The 21,491-nt window shown below is 37.6% G+C and overlaps 1 protein-coding gene across 19 annotated transcripts in view; it reads left to right on the plus strand.

Moving 5' to 3' along the window:
• Window positions 1–21,491, plus strand: part of LOC132794519 (hemicentin-1) — a 232,894-nt gene that overhangs the window by 188,664 nt on the left and 22,739 nt on the right. For 18 of the 19 annotated variants that reach the window (XR_009633205.1, XM_060805015.1, XM_060805014.1 and 15 more), the window contains exons 3-15: window positions 5,609–5,780; window positions 6,217–6,365; window positions 8,614–8,784; window positions 9,881–10,039; window positions 11,605–11,681; window positions 12,951–13,049; window positions 13,112–13,271; window positions 13,664–13,775; window positions 19,768–19,949; window positions 20,056–20,231; window positions 20,293–20,424; window positions 20,487–20,602; window positions 21,086–21,470. Coding sequence is in view for 17 of the 19 variants with exons in the window: in XM_060805015.1 (XP_060660998.1) it covers window positions 5,609–5,780; window positions 6,217–6,365; window positions 8,614–8,784; window positions 9,881–10,039; window positions 11,605–11,681; window positions 12,951–13,049; window positions 13,112–13,271; window positions 13,664–13,775; window positions 19,768–19,949; window positions 20,056–20,231; window positions 20,293–20,424; window positions 20,487–20,602; window positions 21,086–21,470 (2,090 nt within the window). In the remaining 2 variants the exon portion in view is untranslated. Of the gene's footprint in view, window positions 1–5,608; window positions 5,781–6,216; window positions 6,366–8,613; window positions 8,785–9,880; window positions 10,040–11,604; window positions 11,682–12,950; window positions 13,050–13,111; window positions 13,272–13,663; window positions 13,776–19,767; window positions 19,950–20,055; window positions 20,232–20,292; window positions 20,425–20,486; window positions 21,471–21,491 lie in introns of all 19 variants that reach the window. The other variant, XR_009633206.1, reaches the window with a different exon arrangement.

Raw genomic sequence — 21,491 nt, forward strand, 5'->3', positions numbered from 1 at the left:
TTAATTATGAGGCAACAGCAAGCGGCCAAGCGAACAAATTGAATTCTCTGTCAGGCCACAACAGAAGCAGCAGCAGCAGTAGCAGGAAAACCCTGCTTACCCCTCCATTCCCTTTTCCTACTCCCTTTCTCCCCCTATCTCTCTCTCCCCACTGGCTAGAGAAGTGCCCGAAATTGACCATTAAAATCGTTTATGCATTTTGTGTGCTGCTTGTTGCTGCTCTAATTGCTTGCTCTCTCTGTGTCTGTGTGTGTGTGTGAGGGTGTCTGGGCATGTGTATTGGTGAGCTGCTATATTGCAGCGAGCGGCCATCATAAAATATTATTATTAGAAATTAAATTTTTATGCGTATACCTAGGCACTTGGTTGGCATCAAGCCGAACAGAGAATTACGAATACGAATACGAAGCTGAAGCTGACGCGTTTTTATTGCATACTTTTTGCTGATTGCCTCAGTCGAATTTGTGCCAAAATGCTTCAAATGAAGCCATCAATTTTAATGTCCACTAAACTGGCCAGAGTTGGCACTAGCCTGGACACCCCACACAAATTGTCTTTTCCCCTCACTCTCAAGCAATAAAAATTTACAATCATGGGCTTAGACTATGTGCGAGTTAGCAACGGACAATCAGATTGAATGTTCGGTTAGGGAAACTCCGATTTGAATATTCAGTTTAATATTTAGTAAAAATATAAACATGTTTTCGAATATGAAAAAATTTTATAATTGATTTAGTTTTAAAATACACGAAATACATGTATTTTGTTATTTATTTAATATTCTACCATTTACTTTTTATTATCAAAAATAATATTTTTTAAAGCAGAGAATATTAAATTAAAATTAATGTATTTCTTTAATTCAGTAACTGATACACTTGAAATTCCATTAGCTCTTTAAGCTGAGCATTGTGGCAATTTCAAATGTGTGCAAAAATTATTCAGAATGATGACAAAAGAGGTGGCTGAGAGAAGTGTAGCGAGGCAATCGCAGATAAACAGAGAGCAACCGCAGAATGCAAGCCACACATACGCAGAGCAAATCTCACGCACACACACGCACACAAAGTGGCACTAAGGATATGTGAGTGTGAGAATGTGTGTGTCTGGCAGACGAAGTTGAAGCTGAAGCTGAATTATGCGGGCTGTGTTGACAGAGTAGAGAGGTAGGGAGAGAGATGTTAGGGGAAAGGGACAAAGATACAGACGTAGACGCGGCAAGGCAACTCAAGCAAGTTCTAAGCACGTTTAGAGTAAGCCACAAGCATTCACACATACACACACTCATACACAAGCGAACGATAAATGACACACAAATTCAATGTCAAAGCAGGAAAAGGATGAGAACAAAGCGGACATAGTAGAAGGGTCTGGAATGCTTACTATACTAGCCAGCGCCCATGGTGATGATGACAATGATGATGGCAGCCAGACACACATACAAACACTAACACATACATACACTAGCACATACACAGACAGTCACAAGTAAATGTGGAAAAGTTTGATTGGCAGCAAAAGGGGGGAATATGGACGACATGGAAAAAAGATGTTGAAATATATGAGCAAGGCAAGCAAAAAGTTTTTTCCTTCGTTGGTTTTTTTTCTGCGCTGTTGCGGAAACGGAAATAGAATTATAAAAGCCAAGCTAAAGACGTTTACACATCATACAAAAAGCAAATGGCAAGCCGAAAGTGAGAGAGGGAGAGTCCAAAAGAAAGAGAGAGAGAGAGACACACATGGCAGGCAGATAAGAAAACTGTTTGCCAAAGGCTTAAAGCAGAATGGGGATGGGGAGAGGGTAAAAACTTTTTGCCAAGTTCGTGTGGGGGGCAGAAATTTATGAACAGGCAACCACAAAACTGTGTGTAGTGGTTGCTGCCAGTGGCACAAAAGGGTGGTGCGGTGTCCTGTGCTGTGGTGTGGTGTGGTGGTTGAATCAAAAATGAAGTGCGATTTATGGTCATACAAATCAAAGTTTGGTGCTTGAGTTGATTGCTAACAATCTTTTGTATGACACAGTCGCATGAATGAAGGGGAAATGGCAAAGGGAAGGTTTAGATATAAATGTAGGTGTAGGTGAGGTGATAGAGTGTTTGTAGAGAGAGAGAGAGAGAGAGAGAGCTGGAGGCGGTTTCTGTAATATTTGACACTCGCTTGGCTGACTGCAGGTGTAGCCAAAGAGATTTGTGGTACAAATTAGTCGAAATGTGAAAAATGAGGTGATAAATTTTGCAAAGTGCGAGGCAAAAACTTTTTGAATTGAATAGAGAGACGACAACGAGACGATGAACGAGACCAAAGACCAATGGGGATTTATGAACAATTATAAAAGCTGTGGTGAAATTTTCCTAAAATGCGGAGATTTGTGTGGCAAAAGTTTTCCACTGTACCATCAGCAGCACCAGCTGCTAAGCCTGACCCTCCAACCATTTTCCTCTCTTGTCCTTAATGCGAATGTCCATTGAAGTTGCCAAACGATTTTGGTTTATGAGCTCAAATTTCGATTTGGCATTTTTATGGCATAGAGCGAGGGGAATCCGATTTTGGGTTCGAGCGCTGTCATGCATTCATTGAATCACTAATTTCACTATTGTTTCAATGCCCAAAAGGATGCAAACTTGACAACGAATGTGGCAGGTGAATTGATTGAAAATTAAGGCTTGGCCTAGAACATAATTGAAAAAATAGTTGGGTGGCAAGTGAAATAAATTTTGTGTGAATGCATAGATTCTTAAAGAGTTACTAGAAGATAAAGAAACTGATCGAATAATTTAAAAGATAAGTATATTTTTATATATTTTAAAATTTATGTGGTATTTGAAGATTTTTTTTTTTTTCTAAGAATTTTATTATCACTTGAGAATGCCAAATTGAATAATTCACTTGTATAATTTTATATACCTTACTCAAAGTCATCAAATATAGCATTTTGCTTGAATTTTACAATAATACAGTACTTCTGTTTTTATTGAAAAAAGTTTCCATATTTAAGTATTTTTTCTAGTATATTGATAATATATATTTTTAGAATAAAACCCTATTTTCTAAAATTGGATCGGGTATTGGATCGGGTATTTTTTTTTTACTTATTCTAATAATTTTATAAAATTATCTTTATCATTATTTTTATTAATTTTGTAAAATAAATAAAGTTCAATTCATTCTCAATCTTCACTCACTGTTAAATGCGTTTTACAAATAAATTAAATCATAAGTGTAGCTTGTGATAAATTTTTGGCAATTTTTCAATGAAGTTTTGAAATGGTTTTTGCAACCTTTTCAACCTTCTCTGACACACTGAGCATCCCCTTGGCAGCCATTTAAGTTCAATGCTTTGGGCAACCCTTTCACCAGCAGCAGCAGCAAAGCAGTAGCAGCCAAACAAAGGTTACGACTAGTTTTAACGATAGCCCGCATCACCTTGGGCCAGACTCAGACTGCGACTGTGACTAGAGATTGGAGACAGGCATATGTGGAAGAGGAAGAGAAAGAGGGAGAAGGCAGCCAAGCAAGTCGGCGACGCATTTGGCACGGCTAATTCAGCACAACATACGACGCATTACACAGGACCAGAGGCGAAGGCAAAGGACTTTGCCACCCATGGCAGGATTTGCTAGTTGAGAAATTGAATATTTCACATGTCTGTTTGAATTTTATAAGCACTGTACGAAGTAGGAAGCAGCAGGGCAACATCCAGCGGAAAAGGAAGTGTACCAAAGAAATGGAAGCAAAAAAAAATATAGAAAAGAAAAGCGACTAACCAGCAAACCAAATAGAAAAATTGAAAAATACAAAAAAATAGAGACGAAAGAAAATAGAAAATAAATCGAGAGAAGCTGCTGGCTGAGAGGGAGAAGGAGAGGGAGGAATGTGGAACGTGAAACGTGAAACGACTGGGCGCCTAATCTAATATGCCACAGTGCAGGAAATTTGTGGACAGAGGCAAAAAGAAAGCAGCAACCAACAGCAGACAGGCAGAAGAAATAGACAGTTAGACAGACTGACAAAGGACAGACAGACATACATTGAAAGCAAGAGAGTGAGATGGAGATAGACTCAGTCCAGACGATACTGATTGCCGGTTATGGCAAAGCTGCAACTCCCTTTTCCTCCCTCTTCCTCTCTCTCTCTTGGCCAGGCTCAAGATGGACAAGTTAGTTTTGCAGAGCTGAAACCCTCTGACAAACGTGCGAAATAAATGATATCTTATCTCACAGATACACACATTTACACACACATATGCCACCCACACACAAACACACACACTCGGAAAGAACCGCTGTAAATGGAGCGTAAATTTCAAATTATGTTATAGGCTTTTGGCTCGATAAGTAAATTGTATTTTTTATGCATTTCAAGCGTGTGTAATTGCGTGAGTGTGAAATATGGAATATGTTTTCTATCTCTCTCTCTCTCTCTCTCTCTCTCTACAAACTAGTTGAAGGATTTCATATTTATGCGGGATTTATGAGCAGATTTCGCAAGGATTTCCTTGATAATTGAATTGACTACAATATAAAACCTTCAAACTATTTTTGTGACATCAATTTAAATTGTATAAATTTAGAAGCATAATAAATGCCAGCAATATGTATTTTCCAGCTTATTGTTTACTTAAGAATTAAGGAAAAATAATAAATTGTGAAAGCAATTAAATTAATTCAACAACTACTAAAAGAAATTTGCAATATTTGCTCCCAATTACTTAGCTTGTATTTAAAATAATACCAAGTGCAATATTCCTTTAGCATTTCGATTGGTAAAAAAAAAACAACGATTAAATTGCCATAAAATATTCAATGCAAATAATCTTGAAAACATGGCTCAGCTCACAATGCGGCTTACCACATTTTGTATCCCACTTTGGACTACAAATCAAAATGCATCCTTGTATTTGCTTTGCATAATTTGTGGGCAAGCCGAAAAAGCAAAGGCAAACCACACAAAGTCTATAAATAAATCAATGCTAAAACATAAACAAATTGCAGAAAAAAAAGAAAACGAACAGAAAAGGAAAATATGTTAAAACACATAATGTAAGCCAGAATCTGCAAAAGAAAGCAACAAGAGGGAAAACTGAATATATTTATAGGCTACTTAAAGGCTTACTTAGAGGCCACATCGCTCTTAAGGCCACTTTAATTTCAATTTTCAATTTGCATTGGACAACACACACACACACACACACTGGGTTGCCATGCAAATTGAATCATTTTTCGTTCATTTCAACAGCAGCAACTGAATCTTTCTATGGCAACCCATAGAAAGTTGCTCTCGCCTCTCTTTTGCTCTGTTAAGGTGTTCCAGCTGGCAAAAAAAAGTGTCGTTCTTTTGAATTTATGATACTAAACACACAACACTCGCCGTGCCAGAGGTTGAATGGCGACTTTATTCATATGGCTTTGCCGCCTTTGCCTTTGCAGACACTTTGAATAGACTTGTGAATAGGTGTGAGTGTGTCTTGAGTTCTATGATACGAGGTTTGCTCTCTTTTTTTTGCATCTGCCTCTTTGTGCTGCACTTTTGCCGCCTCTGGCATTAACATTATAAATTAATTTCAAATTTCAATATTTACGCTCTTGTTATTTCTTGTTCATCTTTGCAGATCGCACCATTCAGGAGCATGAGAACAAAAATGTTGTGCTGCCGTGTCCTGTGAACGAAGAAAAGTGCGGGAAACTGCACTCCTTGAACTGGTTTAAAGGCGATGGACGCATCGCTGCGATGCTATTGGGCGACAGCAATGTCACGAGTGTGAATGATGAATTTAAAAATAGGTAAGTGAGCGAAGAAAGTGTTTATTAATACTATCGATCGTTATCGTTAGGAATACTATCGATTACTAATGAAAGATTAAATCTTAAAAACGGTTCAACATTTCAAATAAGCTTTTTATTATTTTACTGTCCAAATAACTTCTAACTTTACATAGTATTCCTATCAAACAATTTTATTATTTCTGCCCTTTTTGATTGTACTCGAGACTATTGATAATATACAAAGGATTCAACATTTTAAACATGTTAAAGTTTTATCTATTTATCAAAAAGCATTATTCATTTTACCATCTCAGAGAACAAAGTAGTTACTATCGTATCGTAGTAGAATATCGATAATCAACGAGAGAGCAAAGCTGAAAATACTGTCGAATAATAGTCTTTATTTTTATGAAGCTTATCTAAATTGTATTTTTTATACAATTTCCCCTTTCAGAGTAACTGTTGAGCAGAATCCATACAGATTAGTAATTAAGGACTTGAGAATATCTGACGAGGATATCTATCTATGTGATACAACCTTTTATATACCAGAAGAAACGTGTGATAACTTCAATGGCTATCGTGTCGAATTGAGAGTCTTAGGTAAGTTACCAATACATCTCCCCTTCATTGATTAATCAATTTTGTGCATGTCCCAATCATAAATACAAGTAATCGCTTTACAACAGATTATCTCTCTAACTCAATTCTTAATTTGCGCTTACTTTGTTGAGGTTTTTCAACTCTCTTCAGTTCTTGTATCTTTGTACAAAAGTTTATTATATTTTTCGTTTTGCTTAAAGAAAACTAACTGCTAAACTAACCTATAAAAGAAAGAAGAAAACTTATTTTAAAAATGCTATAAACATATGCATGGAGCTTGCCTACTAACAAAAAAAAACAACAAAGAAAAATGATAAAGGGAAATCGGCGAAAATGTTGCATGTTTATGAAGCGAGTGAAGCAAGTTATTTTCCTGCTTATTGTGTTTTGTCCCCCTAATGCAATGTGTTAAATAATTTCAGTTAAATAAATATTGAAAATGCAATCGATGTTCCATATTAAGGACTTTATTTCGCACTTCTCTTAAATCCCTCTGGGAATTTTGAATTGCAATTTGCAAACTTTTTAACAACAATTTACAATTCTAGAGCCGAAATTCGTTGGCAAATCGATTGCATTTTCACTATGATTTCGTTTCGCTGCAAGTGAATAAAAATGAATGCATATCGACATTTGTGAATGCCTTTTGCCTGCCGCCTGTCTGCCTCTACACACGCCTGCTCCATCCACTTCTGTATATATACAACAATAATTTCATCATATATACTCGTATATCGTCAATATCAATTCGTATATCGTTCTCTATATGTATGTATGTATATCAAAATGTTAAACCATTTCGAAACGTGCAAAACGTAACTTTACTCTTTTACCATAACATTTGAACGTGTCAAAACTCATGCAAATATTTTCTCTTAACTGATTGTCCCACCAAAAATTAAAAAAACACACTCAAAAATCGAAAAAAATGATTTGAAAAATCGCATACAAAACGCTCGTCCACATCGACATGGAAATTCTCCAATGAAAATAATACATATAACATATATACATACACATCTATATCTATATATATATATATGCATTGCTATGAACCAAAAAACGAAATCAAACAAAAAAACAATCCACTGAAACTCCACCAAAAACTAACCAAACAAAAAAATACTGAAAAACAATTTGAAAACTAAATCAAACACCACGCCACGCCTCTTCTGTTCACCAACGCCTTTCTCCTACTCCTCCTTTCTCTCTCAATCTCTCTTTCTCTTCCTAACGTGTGCACTCACCAACAAAATTGTTTTTGCTATACGTTAAACCCAAAAATTGTATTGAACTGTGTGCCTCAACTAAAACCAAACAAAAAAAAAACAACAAAAAATTGAAACCAAAAACTGAACCATAACCTGATGTGAAACTCAACCTAAAAACAATTTAAACTCCAAACAAATGCTTTAAATTAAATTTGATTTCTTAAACAAAAAAAAAACAACAACAACAAATATGACCAAAAAACAAACAACAAAACGTTTTTGGCTATGAATATAAAAAAAAAACTGCGCAAACAAAACGTAGAAAACCTTGGTAAATTTAAATTATTAAAAACAAAAAAAGGAGAAAATCCCATTATTAATAAACATTATTTATAAACAATTTATTTAGTTGAATGGCAGTTTTATAAGTTCTATGAAGAATGATGAATGACGTGGTGTTTTATTTTGGGTTATTTACAATTAATTTTTATAGTTTAGTTGGAAACTTTTCACTATTCTAATTTTCATATATTTAACATATTATTTCATAAATTGCTAGCTACTAAAGCAATAAATTCACATTGAATATTTCATTTACAATTAACTTATTCTCTGTGAATCTGCGGCTTTAAAAAATCTGCTCATTCAACTTGCATTTGAATTGATTCATTACAATAATTATTTCACTAGTTTATTTACTTTTCTATTCACTTTTGTATTTCATTTATTACGCATTTTCATTTACCAAAAAATTTATTGCTCTTGATTGATTTATTAATTTCAATTTTTGCTAATAATGTTTTTATATACAACGCATAAAAAATCAAATATGATTTATTAAAAAACACAAATTCAACATTTTTACCTCCCGAAAAAAACAACTGTAAAAATGCAAAAAAAAAACGAAAAATGAAAATTACGCACACACATAAACAACACATGACCAACACATACAAACACACACACATCACAATAAACACACACGAACACATCCGTCGAAATGTCGTTGGGACGAAATAAAACGAAAAAACGAACAGTGCCACCCACTGAGGTTGTGATTTTGGACGCTAAGGGCGACCGCATTGAGAATGGCAGCATCGTGGGACCCATGCAGGAGCGTCAGAACCTCAAAGCGACCTGCACCGTGAAGAACACACGCCCCCAACCCGATGTGGGCTGGTGGCGCGGCAACAAGCGCCTGGCAACATGTGAGTATAAGTCTTTCTTCTAAACTCTACTCTATATATGTAGTATGATCCAAGGTAGCGAACAACACATAAAGGTTGCGTCGTCATAAAAACTGTTGAAGCGCGTTTATTGATTCCCGTTTCCTGTTTCCCGCTTCCCCGGGGCAGCTAAGCAGCCAATTTGATGCATAAGCCCATGGCAAACAATTCAATGGAATGAGTTGAATCGAGTCGAGTCAAGTCGGGTTTACGATGCGCCACAAAGTTTATGCAGTGACTGACGAGCTGGGTCATAAAGCCAGCTCCTGGCCACGGAAGGATTTTGGCTTCTTATCAGTGTCAGTTTCACTTGTTTTTCTCCATCTTGGAGCATAGGCAAATGCCCACAGCAGCGGCAGCAGCAGCCCATAAAATGTGATGCCCTTTTATTGTAAAGCATAAAAATAAACTTAGAGGCGATTTTCATTAAATTTTTAAGAGCCTCCGAAACCGCGCTGCAAATTAATTGATTTCTATTTTTAACAAAACTTTCCCATTACATTAGCTGAAAACCAGAATTTAAACACCGTCGAGCAATAAAATTGAGAAAAAAAGCAAAATAGTCCAAATATTTCAGACATTTCAGACATTTTTTTTTGTTTTTCGTTTTTACCTTTTTTTGTTTGCTGGCCTTGAAAAGCACTTAAAGTGATTTTTTATGCCCCTCCGCAAACGATTTGCAACGGAAGCAACGGGCTACAAGGCGCCAACAACATTTACTTTATTTTCCTCATTTTTTTTTGGCATTTCCGTTTTCTCTCCGTCGTTGTTTTTTTCGGTTTTTTTTAAGCCAAGTTATTGTAGAGCCCTCTAATTGGCGTCGGTCTGTGGTTTAGCGCAACCCTTTTGTGTCTGCCTGCCAGAAAAGGGCAGAAAAGCACCGGCGAAATTCTGATTCACAATCTGGAATTCGGAATTCTGAATCTGATGCCAGTCGGAATTTTATTTATTTTGATTTTAAAAGCCTTTTTTTGCTTATCAAAATTGCCTATAATTAGCCAAAAACAGGTTGATGATGATGATGAGTCTGAGGCACTTTCATTTAATGTATAATAAATTTTCATTTCAATTCATACAGATTCGCCCACTCACGATCAGAACGATGGTCTCTATACTTCCACACTTGAATTGGATTGGCAATTATCACGTGAGGATCTGGGAGAGGATATTGAATGCCGCGTCGAATCGGCAGCAATTAAAAACACAATTGTTACCAAATTCGGCGTCGATTTGCAAGGTGAGTCATCCGTTTAAGACCGGAAAACATGAACTATAAGCTGCCTCGAACATCTAAAAGTATTCCTGCTTCTTTACCCCCCTTTTTGCATGACTCAACTGCCTATCATCGTAAATGGCAGCCATGAGTCAGTTATAGAATACGACTTATTTATGTAGGTGTGCTTAGTTATATAGCTGTCTTAGTGTTCAAAGCAACCAAAAAAAAGGGTTCGCTTTTACGACTTTGTTTTGAACTTTACAATACATAAAAAGCTGAGCGAAAAAGCTAATTCGGTTGAAAATTCACAAAATATCAAAACATAAACAACAGTTTAAGTAAATTTGTTCCTTAAAGCAGTTCTTTTAACTAAAATGTTAACAAAAATACTCAAATAATATTCAAAATTTGTCAGTCAAGTGTGTTAAATTGACTAATTTAATTAATAAATCCTGTTTATAAAAAAGCCAAAAATTATTCACATAAATTCCCACAATAAATCCACAAATTTATGAGGAAAGTTTCTTAAAAATTGTATATAAATTTTATTAAGAAAATAAGTTGTTACAATCTGTTTTTAAAATAAATAAAAGGAAACACAAAATTTACCAAACTAGTTCCATTAAAAGTTAAAAGATATTCTGTGTTGAATATAAATAAATGTTTATACAACATATTCAAAATTAGTCTTTCCAAATTAATAAATTAAATGCATCAATACAAATTTGTTAAATGAGTTGCCCAAGTTCTTATCCTGACAAATGACAACCAGAGGCAAAAACCAAAAAAACTTGTCAATCCTTTAAGACACGCTCTTGCTCTTCACTTTGCTTTAATCAACATAAATTAAAAAGCGTAATAAATTCTCAAGCCACACAAAACACAAAAAAAAGGCAAAAAATCGAAGTTGTCGCGACATTTTGACATGTTTTGGGTTCATTACCCTCGAGGGTCGAGGGGCACATCGAATTTTAAAGCAAACCTTTCTAATTACAAGTACAACAACACATTGCCGGAGGCCAAATCAAGAGCCTTTTTCCGAAAGTCATGCAAATAAATTTTTTCCTAATTAAAAGCTGACAATATCGAGTAACATTTTAGCTCAGAGCTTTCAACTTTTTTCTTTCTTTTTTATTTCGAAGTGTGTCTCTTGCTCTTGCGATTGACGAATGATTTGACATTTTTGTTGAGGCAATTAATGATCGTCATTAAATGTAACATAAAACTGCGCAACTAAGCCAAGTTTTTCATTTACAAAGTGGGCACAACAAATTGATTGATGGCCCCTCAGCATATTCTTCGACTCTCACACTATAAGCCTATCGAGAAGTGGAGTGCAGAAAAGAAAGAAAAAAAAAGGAAAACATTTACCCATGGGATAGTGGGATGAAGCTAAGTTCTCTCCGCATGCAAATTGCCATTATTAATGTTTTATATTATGGTGAAGAAAAAAGCGTAAAGAGAAAATAGAAAAGTGGAAGAAGCCCCCAACACACAAAAGCCAATTACAAGTCGAGCCTTTTAAGCAATTTTCTAACAGCCACCCAAACTCATTCATTCGCTCTCTCTTTTTAACATTTTTACAGTGCGACCCACGAGCATAGACATCAAGGGAGTGGAACATCATACGGTGCAGGGCAGCAAAGTGGTGCTAACATGTGACGTAAGTATTGCCTCAACTCTGTATTCAATAACGACTAAACGGGACAAAAGGTGTCCAGAGGTGTGGGCGGGGCGGAAATCATTTCTGCAAAGTAACTGTGGTTTGACAGTGCTACGAAAACTATTTGCAATTGCCTTAAATTTATATTTACATAGAAAATAAACTGAATATATGTTAAAGTTATTATTGGATATTAATGAGATGTTCAAATTATAGTTTAAAACTTTAGAACAAATATTTGTCGAACTATTTTCAAATATTCATAAAGCTCTTCACATTAACAGCTTTACCCTTCTATTATAAAGGAAGTAAAAGAAAATATGCTTTTGACATTAATGATTACTTAAATTATTAATATAGGAGTTGAATAGCAAAAGTTGAAGTGCATTTCATGCATTAGCTGCATCTACACATAATGAAGTTCATATTTAAGCAATTTGTTGCACCTTCAGTTCTCTAAATTAATCCATAATTTCCTATCCATATGCTGCAACTTAACTCCTTGTGATTTAGCTGCACTGTGCATCAGGCAGTTTTTAGTGCACGTTGTCGTTGTCCTTGTCGTTAGAGTCCGAGTAATTGACAATAATTAACTGTCAATTATTTTGCGATTTTTCGTCGACATCCAGGACACATGTATGTGTGTGTGTGTGTGAGTGAGTGTGTGGGCAGCCAAAGGCAAAGAGTGTTGCCACATGCGATGTCCTGCAACATGCTGAGCCTTAACATAGTCTACGACAATGCCTTGTTATTTGCCTGAGCCTCTCTTTGTCTCCTCCTTTCCGTCTCTGTCTCCAACTGAGAATCTGTCATTGCCTTGTGCCAGTTGCTATTGCATTTTAATGGAAAAATGCTCAATTGGCTGCAGTTTAGCAGCACTTTGGCTCAGAGGATACGGAGAGAAAGACAGTGAGCGAGCGGACTTTGTGTGCTTCGTGTGCACTGTGAAATTATGCAAAATTGTCTATTGATTGCGTATTATGTTTAATGGAATTTTATGCAATTGTTTTAGTGGCTCGACTCTAGTCGAGTCGAGTTGAGTCCTTGGGCCTCCGTCGTAGGTGAAATTGTTGCCTAATGGAAATATGAATATGTGCACTTGTCAGCTAATGGAAATTTAATGGCAATTGCTTATAGTTGGCGTCTCCCTTCTGCTTGCCTCCACACATATAACGCATACGCCCCGTTGGGCGTTTGACAAGTTGTCGACTTTGAACAAATACAAAATAACTTCAAATTTGTTTTGCATTTTTCCCCCATTTTTGACAGATACACGGCGCTCGTCCCGCAGTCAACTTAACCTGGTATAATAGCACCTCAACTATAAGTCCCGAGGAGAATGAACTTACTGAAATTCGCACTAAGGCGGTAAGTTTGAATGAGTTGCATAAAATTATAGTTTATTTGACATTTTTTTTTTTAAATTTTAGTTTGAAAAGTCAGATGGCACCTATCACACGCAGTCGGAGTTGATTTTTAATGCCTCGCGATTTGAAAACGATCGCGTCTTCCGCTGTGAAGCCGAGAACATTGTGCTGCAGATCAATCGCGAGAAGCCAATTTCATCGGATTTGACTCTAGAAGTGATGTGTAAGTATTAACAATAATAAATAGTAGACAGCAAATAGCATCATTGTTATTCAGTTGCAGTAATAGAAACTGATTTGATAAGTTTGATGGGTGTTTGGATGTTAAATGTATAAAGGTTTAATAAAATTTCAATATCATTTGAAGAGACAACAATAAAGAATAGAAATTTATCAATAAGGAATTTATTTGTTAAATGAATAATACAGTTTATTTGATTCATTATTTGAGCATTCTATTCATTTTTAAAATATTTAAATTTTATATATTTATTATAATTTTAGCGTTGAATTAAAGTGTAAGGAACAATGATATATTAATAGTCAGAACATATTTATCCCTCACGCTCTAATATTAAATACTAATTGTGTTATATATTTTTAACTGATTTTTAGATCCTCCCGTTGTCAAAGTCAGCCCATTGGAAAGAGTCGCAAACACCAGTGAAATGGTGCTACTGAATTGTGAATATGTTGCCAACCCCGCCTCGCTCACTCAAGTCGTTTGGTAAGTGCTTAAATCCCGAAACTAACGCAACATGAAATGCAAAACTGATATAAAAAGCGCCCCAAGCTAGTTGGGGAAAGGGAAGAGGAGCAGGGAATGGGGAAAGCGACCAACAAAATGCGGCCAAAAATGCAAAAGTCAAAAGCGAATGCAAACGAATTTAAATTGCTTTTAAATCCGCCCTACAAATACGCACATGTGACAGAGCAGGTAATAGAGAACCGAGATAGAGAGTGAGTGAGTGAGAAGGCGATAAAGAAATTGAGAGAGTGAGAAAGTGTGCGCCCCGAGGCCGAAACTGACGCGAGCTTTGTTGTATTGCGTTGGCGCCTGGGCAAAGGTGCCAGGCAACCAGGGGAGCTGTGAGCTGTTGTGAGGGGACGGAGGAGGGGATGAAACTAGGCCCGAGGCTGCCAGGCACTGAGTGCTGTGTGACTTTGAAGCCAGACTAAGTAACAGGGGGAGGGAGGAGGAAAGGAGAGCGCCGACGACGACGGCAGAACTCAATTAAACTAAAATTTCCACAGTAAACAAAAATCTAATTAAAAACAAATACAAAAGTAAATAGACAACAAGAGTTGAAACCTACGCAACAAGCGAAACAACAACGAGCAACAGCAAAGTGCGTGAATTGGGTGCACATTCTATTTACACACACACACACACTCAGATACGTACATGTCTGTACGCTTTTTCCCCCTTTTTCCGTCTATGTCATACTGCATCTGGGGTTCTTCAATAGCAAGGATGCATTTATCTGCTGAAAATCAAAACAAACTCGCAAATGCGTAATGCGAATGCGAATGCGGATGCCGAATGGAATGTAACCAGAAATTGCTGCTGTTGTTGCTAGGCTCAAGTTGCAGGCTTGTTGCATGTGGCAAGGCCAATCAACAGCGAGAAAATTTGGTTGAAAACGTGAATTTCACTGAAAGTAGCTTTAGCAATAGCTAATCAATTAACTTTGATTAAAGCAAGAAACAAGTTTGAGCCACAACTTTGCATTCTTCTATACAAAAAATTTAATGTTGGAATTATGATAGAAATAGTCATTAATTTTCATTCAGTAATATAGAAATTAAACTGACAATTTCATGTTTTAAATTCAAACTTAGATTATTCCAACAGAAATAAGTTTAAAATTGTATTCTTATGATGAATAAATACACTTCGACAAGGTTGATTCAATATATAAAATTGGGATATGAAGTTTAGATATCTTATGAGCAGTACTGAATAATTTGTTTAGCTGACTCAAACTTTATTATTGACGCCGATTCAAAAATTCGAAATTAAATTTATATTTTATAACCTTCATTTCATGTTGTCAAATTCATATATGAAGTTAGTAATTTTTATTTGCATAACAAATTTTGTATCAATTTGAAAGGCTTTTGTCAAACGTTTGCTTTGAAAGCACCCGTCAGTATTTTCTGCAGTTGTTTGGCAACTTTTTCGCTGAGTGCAACTGACACTGTGACAAAGACAAGCAACAACAGCGAGTGGCAGGCAACTGCAACTACAACTGCAGCAGCAGCAACAGCAACGCGACGCGGCTCACAAATAAAATTGCACAATGACACGCGAGCAGAACGCAGGCATAATGCAAAATCATCGCTGTCATGGAAACCAACTATCCAACTAACAAACCAGCCTCTGTCCTGACCTGTCTCTCTCTCTCTCTCTGTCGCTCGCTCAGTATGTGTGGATAGTTGTGTCTGACAAACTTGGCCAAATTTCAGCGGGACAACGAGCACGCGGAGAATTCGCAACTGACGCACAAAATGCAAATTGCAGTTTGCAAAATCCATTCACAGATTCACATCGATGCGGGGACACGACACGGCGCGGCGCACGTGGCGTATGCGCAACATTCATTTGGCATTGGTTATGCCACGAGGAGTTAGATGAGTGCAGGTGTTGATAAGAAGTGCATAAGAGATATGAGCACGCCCTCGTTACTCGTTGTTGTTCAACCATTTCTAACAATGCGAATCGAATCGAATGGAACTCGAAATTAATTTCGTTGAGCAACCCGATCTAATCAAAGTTCCCCAGCGCAGCCTAATTAAAGCAGCGAGTTCGCTCTAGCGACAAAAGTTAAAGCAGCTCTTGATTAATAGTGCACGAAAATGCAACGCGAGCTGAGTTGGGGAAAAATCAGAGTGTCAACGCCACGCGAAAAGTCCTAATTATACAACAGCAACAACAACTTCAGCGCATATGATGAATGAAGATGGCACAACAAAACTCTCGCACACACACACGAGTGTGCATACAGTGTGTCAAGTGGCTGCATTTTGCAAACCTTTTGCCACATTTTCACAGTTTTCTCTCCGCATTTTTCACGTTTTTTTTTTCGGTGTGTGAGGTTTTTGTTGCTAATGCCAACTGAGAAATTAAATGCACACACAAAAGTGACACAGAAAATTTATTTAGCAGGCATTTCATTTACGCCTGTCTTCCACATGTTTCCCGTTCTGCTCTTCCTCTCCCTCTCCCTCTCTCTTATATCTATGTGTGCTTTGTGGCGAAACGTGAAAAGCTTTTGCATAGCGCTGCCAGCTTGCATTTTGCAGTTTTGTGTGCGCAATTTTTCGTTGCATACATTTTGGGGCCACACGAATTGTTAAGCATCGCAATTGCAATTGCTTGGCAACAACATATAATATTATAAATTAATTGGATTTTAAGAGCTCGCTTTACGAGCGCAATGAATAGCTAACAGACATATGAAAGGGAATTTTAGATATTCTACAGACATTTATTTATTAGTTATGGCTTCTTGCTCGTATAAAAAGGTAATAAAGAATTATTAAATATAATTAGCAAACCTCAGTCTGAACTAACAACAATTTTAAAAGATATTGAAGTAACTATGTGAGTAAAGAGTGTTGCTCTAAACTCATCCCAACTCATTCAACCCTTTTAAGTACTTAGAACTTTTATCTGCCCAGTTGCTCCATTTGTTTTGCCATCAATTTGAGTTAATTTGACTTGTAATTGGTGCTTTGCTATGTGATATATATTAATGATGATGCATTAAAATGCTTTCTCACGTAATATAATTCAATTGCTATCGCGATTGAAGAGATCGAACCGAACCATTGTTTTATGCATTCAGCGATTGTGCGAGCGTTTCACTTGTTACCTTGCTGCCTCCCCAAAGCGCAGTCAGCATGAATTATTTACATAAAATTAATCTTAATTTGTTGCGCCCTGCAAACAAACCAAAATACAAAGAGAGAGATAGAGGGAAGTCTGCTTAGTGCACGTATTTGTGATTGCTGTCCGAAAACAAATAGAAAACAAAACAAATGGGAGAAGAGAGCAACCCTTAAAATCAGCCATTCAATGATAGACATAGAGTCTGGGTACATAATTTATAAATCACCACAAAAGTAATTGTAATTGTTGAATTATTTAAGCGACGGGCGGGCAATAAACCACAAATTTGCCTCAGACACACAGGAGAAAACAACACAAAAAAAAAACAGAGAAAACAAAAGGAAGCATCGTTGACTTTACGGCTTCTCAACGACAAAGGAGGAATTCCCTCTCTCTTTCTTCCACTCCCTTCCTTCTCTGTCTTGCAAACCAATTAAAAATGTCTACCACAATGTTATGTTCGCTTTTGCACACACACATAAGTAAATTAATGAGCTGATTGTAGGCCGAAGTAAAGGCAAAGGCAAAGGCAAAGAAGCAAAAGAAGTCGTGATATAAAAATAATTTCAATACTTTTTCCGTATGCCATTAAGAGCATTTCCGGTTTGGCTGGACGCACATTTCCGCACAAGATTCCGAGACTGGACAAATGGCGAAAAAGTCGAGTGAAGAGTGGAGGGAGAAAGAGCTAGGAAATCCATGAATAAAGGCGCCACTTGTTAACTTTTTGGCCACATGAAAATACATTCGATAATTAAAATAAATGACATGAGCACAATGATGATGATGTGCTGGATTTAAGGTAACACAAACGTCTTGCAACGCGTTGCGCTCATTAAATTAACGAGGTTGCAACACTGAAAATTACTTCAGCTCGAAAAAAACTGTAATATCAATCACAAGGTGAAATGCGAGAAGAATCGAAAAATGTGCGCGGTTCGAATGGATATTGTTGTTGTTGTTATTGTTGCTCTGTTATTGTAAATCAATTAAAATTTATATTGAGCCTGCGCTCGCTCGCTTTTGTTTGCCACAGCAACTGCAACTTGCAGCCGCAGCTGAGGGCAATATAATTTCCATTTATGCCGCCAGCCGCTGTAAAGTATGCAATGCTTTTTTAATTTTACACTGACTCACACAAGCACATGCATATATGTATATGCTATGTGTGTGTGCGTAAAATTGTTTTAATGCCACTGGGAAATGCACAGCGCCAAAAACAGACAACGCAACAAAAAGAAAAAAAAATGAAATGAAAAGAAAAGAAGAGAGAGAATAATAAATCGAAGCTGGCCGAGAGTATCAAGCATCTCCATTGTCTGTGGCTTGGCATCAGGTTAATATCTGCCTTTCTGTCTCTCTGTGTGCGGAGTCTCTCATGCTCTGTGTGCATGCTTGTTGGGCATTGTGTGTGTGAGTAAGTATGGCCTATTGTTATTCTCTGTGTCTGCAGCAATTGACCAGTCAAGGGCATTTTAGCTATGTGTAAGCGAAGGTAACAGACTGAAGAGAGCACTTTCAAAAGCTGTTATTAAACAATAAATTTATACGAATCATTGTAGACTAAAAACTAAATTATTATAGCAGAAAATTAACCCGCGACTTTATCATATTCATATTTTTGGAGCATAGAAATATTCTCAATTGTCATCAATCTGGAAAATAAACACTTCGAATGCTTTGAAAGTCATTCTATGAAGCAACTATTTAATTTGTATTAGTATTTCGGTGATTTATTTGAGAAAAGAAATTAAAAATGTAACCGAATAAATATATATTTATAGTTATAAACAGATTTCGTTTAAAATTCAAATGCACAGCAATTTAATTAGTATTAAGATTGGAATGATTTAAATAAATTAAATTAAAGAACCAAGTCTAGTATAGTATGACGAAGTCAAAAATGTAAAAGAAAATATTTTTGCATTGCGTAATTCATACAAGGCTTAATCAAGTATTTAAGCCGAGCTTTCACTTCAAGTTCTTTCACTTGCCAATTGCAGTTTCTTTGCTGTCTTTCCATTTCTCTCTTCTTTTTTTTTTTTTTTTTTTTGATGCTACAAATTGTGTAGCAATCGTAAGTGGATTTTGGGGCACTAAAACAGGCACAGCACATGTTTGAAGCATAGAAAGAGGGAAAAGAAAGCAGTAGACAGACAGTTGGTAAGTCGAGCAAAAAGCTTGTCAAACAAGCAAATGCAAAATGAACGATAGTTGAGTACAGTTGGAAGTAGAAGCTTATGAAAAGGGTGACTGGGAAGGGGGAAAAGTGAAAAGGGAGCGGAAAAGCAGTAACAACATATAGAGCAGTAAATAAGTAAGTAAAGCAAAGCAATGCGAAGCGATGCGATGCCAGGCACAAAGAGCATTTGACATAATTTTGTAGTCCTCTTGTCGTTTTGTTGTCTATTGCAAGCACTGAAAAGTAGCTGAGATTCAATGACAACACAAGCAGCTACAACAAGTGCGCTCTCACTCGCACGCAATCTAGCTGTCTCTTTCGCACACTCGAACTCTGTGCATGTTGTTATGAAAACGAAAATACAATGAGACGTGTCTATAAATTTTAAATAGCCAACAGGAGAGTTTGGCTTTCCCTCACGCCCTTTTGCTGTCTCTCTCTCTTTCACTCTCTGCCTGCTGTGTGTGTGTGTATGGGCGTGTTGCATCATAAATGAGTGAGAAAGTCACATACGCATGTGTGTGTGTGAAAGTAACTAGACAAAAGCGCCTTAAATTATGCCACCCAACCGTTTGTCTCTTGCAAATAACATAAACCAACTAATTTGTTATCTCAACTCCTTTCTTCTCACTTCTCTCTCAGGTATCGCAATGGAGACGTAGTTAATGTCAATGACACGAATCGTTATGAGGGAGGCAATGCGGAGAATGTGGCACTGCTGATCAGAGCAACGGAGAAAGAAGACATTGGCAATTACACCTGCCAGCTGTCAAACTCCATTGGCAAAACTATTTCCGAGCAGCAAATCGATCTGGACGTGCAATGTGAGTGAATAATAAAAATAATAATATATAATATAATAATAATATTATATTCAAATGTATAATGAGAAATATAATAATAAATATATATAACTATTACTATTCACAGACGTGCCCATTGTGGAGGTGTTGATGCTGCCTGAAGGTCCTGTTAAGGAGAGCGATGAGTCTAATGTGACGCTCACCTGCAACATCATCGATGCGAATCCCTCAGTGTTGACCAAAGTGCGCTGGTATGCGAACTCTACGCTGCTTAAGGAGCTGCCGGATTGCTACGAAACTAGAGTAAGTTTAACTCCCCAAAATAATACTTCCATTCCTCTAACTTTTATTTACTCTTCTGTAGGAGGACTTGTGCCACATTGATCCCAGCAAGCTGCTGCTCGAGAGCATTGGACGCGGTTTCTTCTACAATTATTCCTGCGAGGGCTACAATGCCGCCGGCTGGGGACCACGCAGCGAGGACAAGGAGTTAATGGTGAGGCAAGACCTTAAAGTATTGATCTTAGTTATGCTAATGTTATGCTCTTCTTCTCTCAGGTGCACTATGAACCCGGACCTGCCACATTGTCGCACTTTCCGCCCATTGCCATCAAGAAGAAGAGCGTGATCTTTTACTGCAGCGTCGAGGATCCCGGCTACCCAGAGTCGAATAGGTTTGTAGACACACAAGCCAACAGCACACACATCAGAACACAACAGATACAGAAACAGAAACCACAGCTTGTCGCTTACCACACGGTGCAGGCTCTGCAACAGCATGAGGCAGATGCCGCCATCGAAGCGTTGCTGCTGCAAAAGCAGCAAGAATTGCAGCAGCAGCAGCGAAAGGAACATCAACCGCTTGATCCCACAGCACACTTGTCATCCACATTGGCAACCCTGTCGGGGTTGTCGAGCCTCACAACCACCCGCTCAGCGCATGAAATTAAAGAAACGCATGCTCTAATCGATTTACATTTGAATCATTCCCTTTGTACATTGCTCACGCTCACCACCTTCACGCCACAATCACAAATCTTGACCCTCTACACGGGCCACAATCACGATTCATCCGCATCCGCATCCGCATCCTACGCACTCTACCGCAAAATGGGTAAATTCATGTACGGTGCTCAAACGGTCTCGCAACCCAACAGATATCGCTGGATGCGCGGCGGTCGCGGCCCACTCCAGGACATTGTCACCAAGGAATGGACCGTCGAGCCCGTCGGTCTGGACAGTCGCACCAACTACTCGTGCTATGCGTACAATGAGGGCGGCAAGGGTGTCATGGCCACCGTCAATCTAGAGGTCCATGCCCCGCCCTTCTTCATCAAGAACATGCAACCGTATACGGGTGTGTTGCACTCCGTCTCCAACTTCAATCTGACCTGCCGCATCGAGTGTGTGCCACGCTGTGAGATCGCCTGGTGGAAGGATGGTGTGCCCATCGACAAGAACGATTCGCGTTACTTCGTTCGCGAAAAGTACATGGATGCCTCTCCGGCCACTGGCGATTTCGAGAGCATGTTCTCCGTTCTGGTAAGTACGAGTACATTTCTC

This window comes from Drosophila nasuta, chromosome 3 (assembly GCF_023558535.2).
Source record: "Drosophila nasuta strain 15112-1781.00 chromosome 3, ASM2355853v1, whole genome shotgun sequence".
Classification (NCBI taxonomy): domain Eukaryota; kingdom Metazoa; phylum Arthropoda; class Insecta; order Diptera; family Drosophilidae; genus Drosophila; species Drosophila nasuta.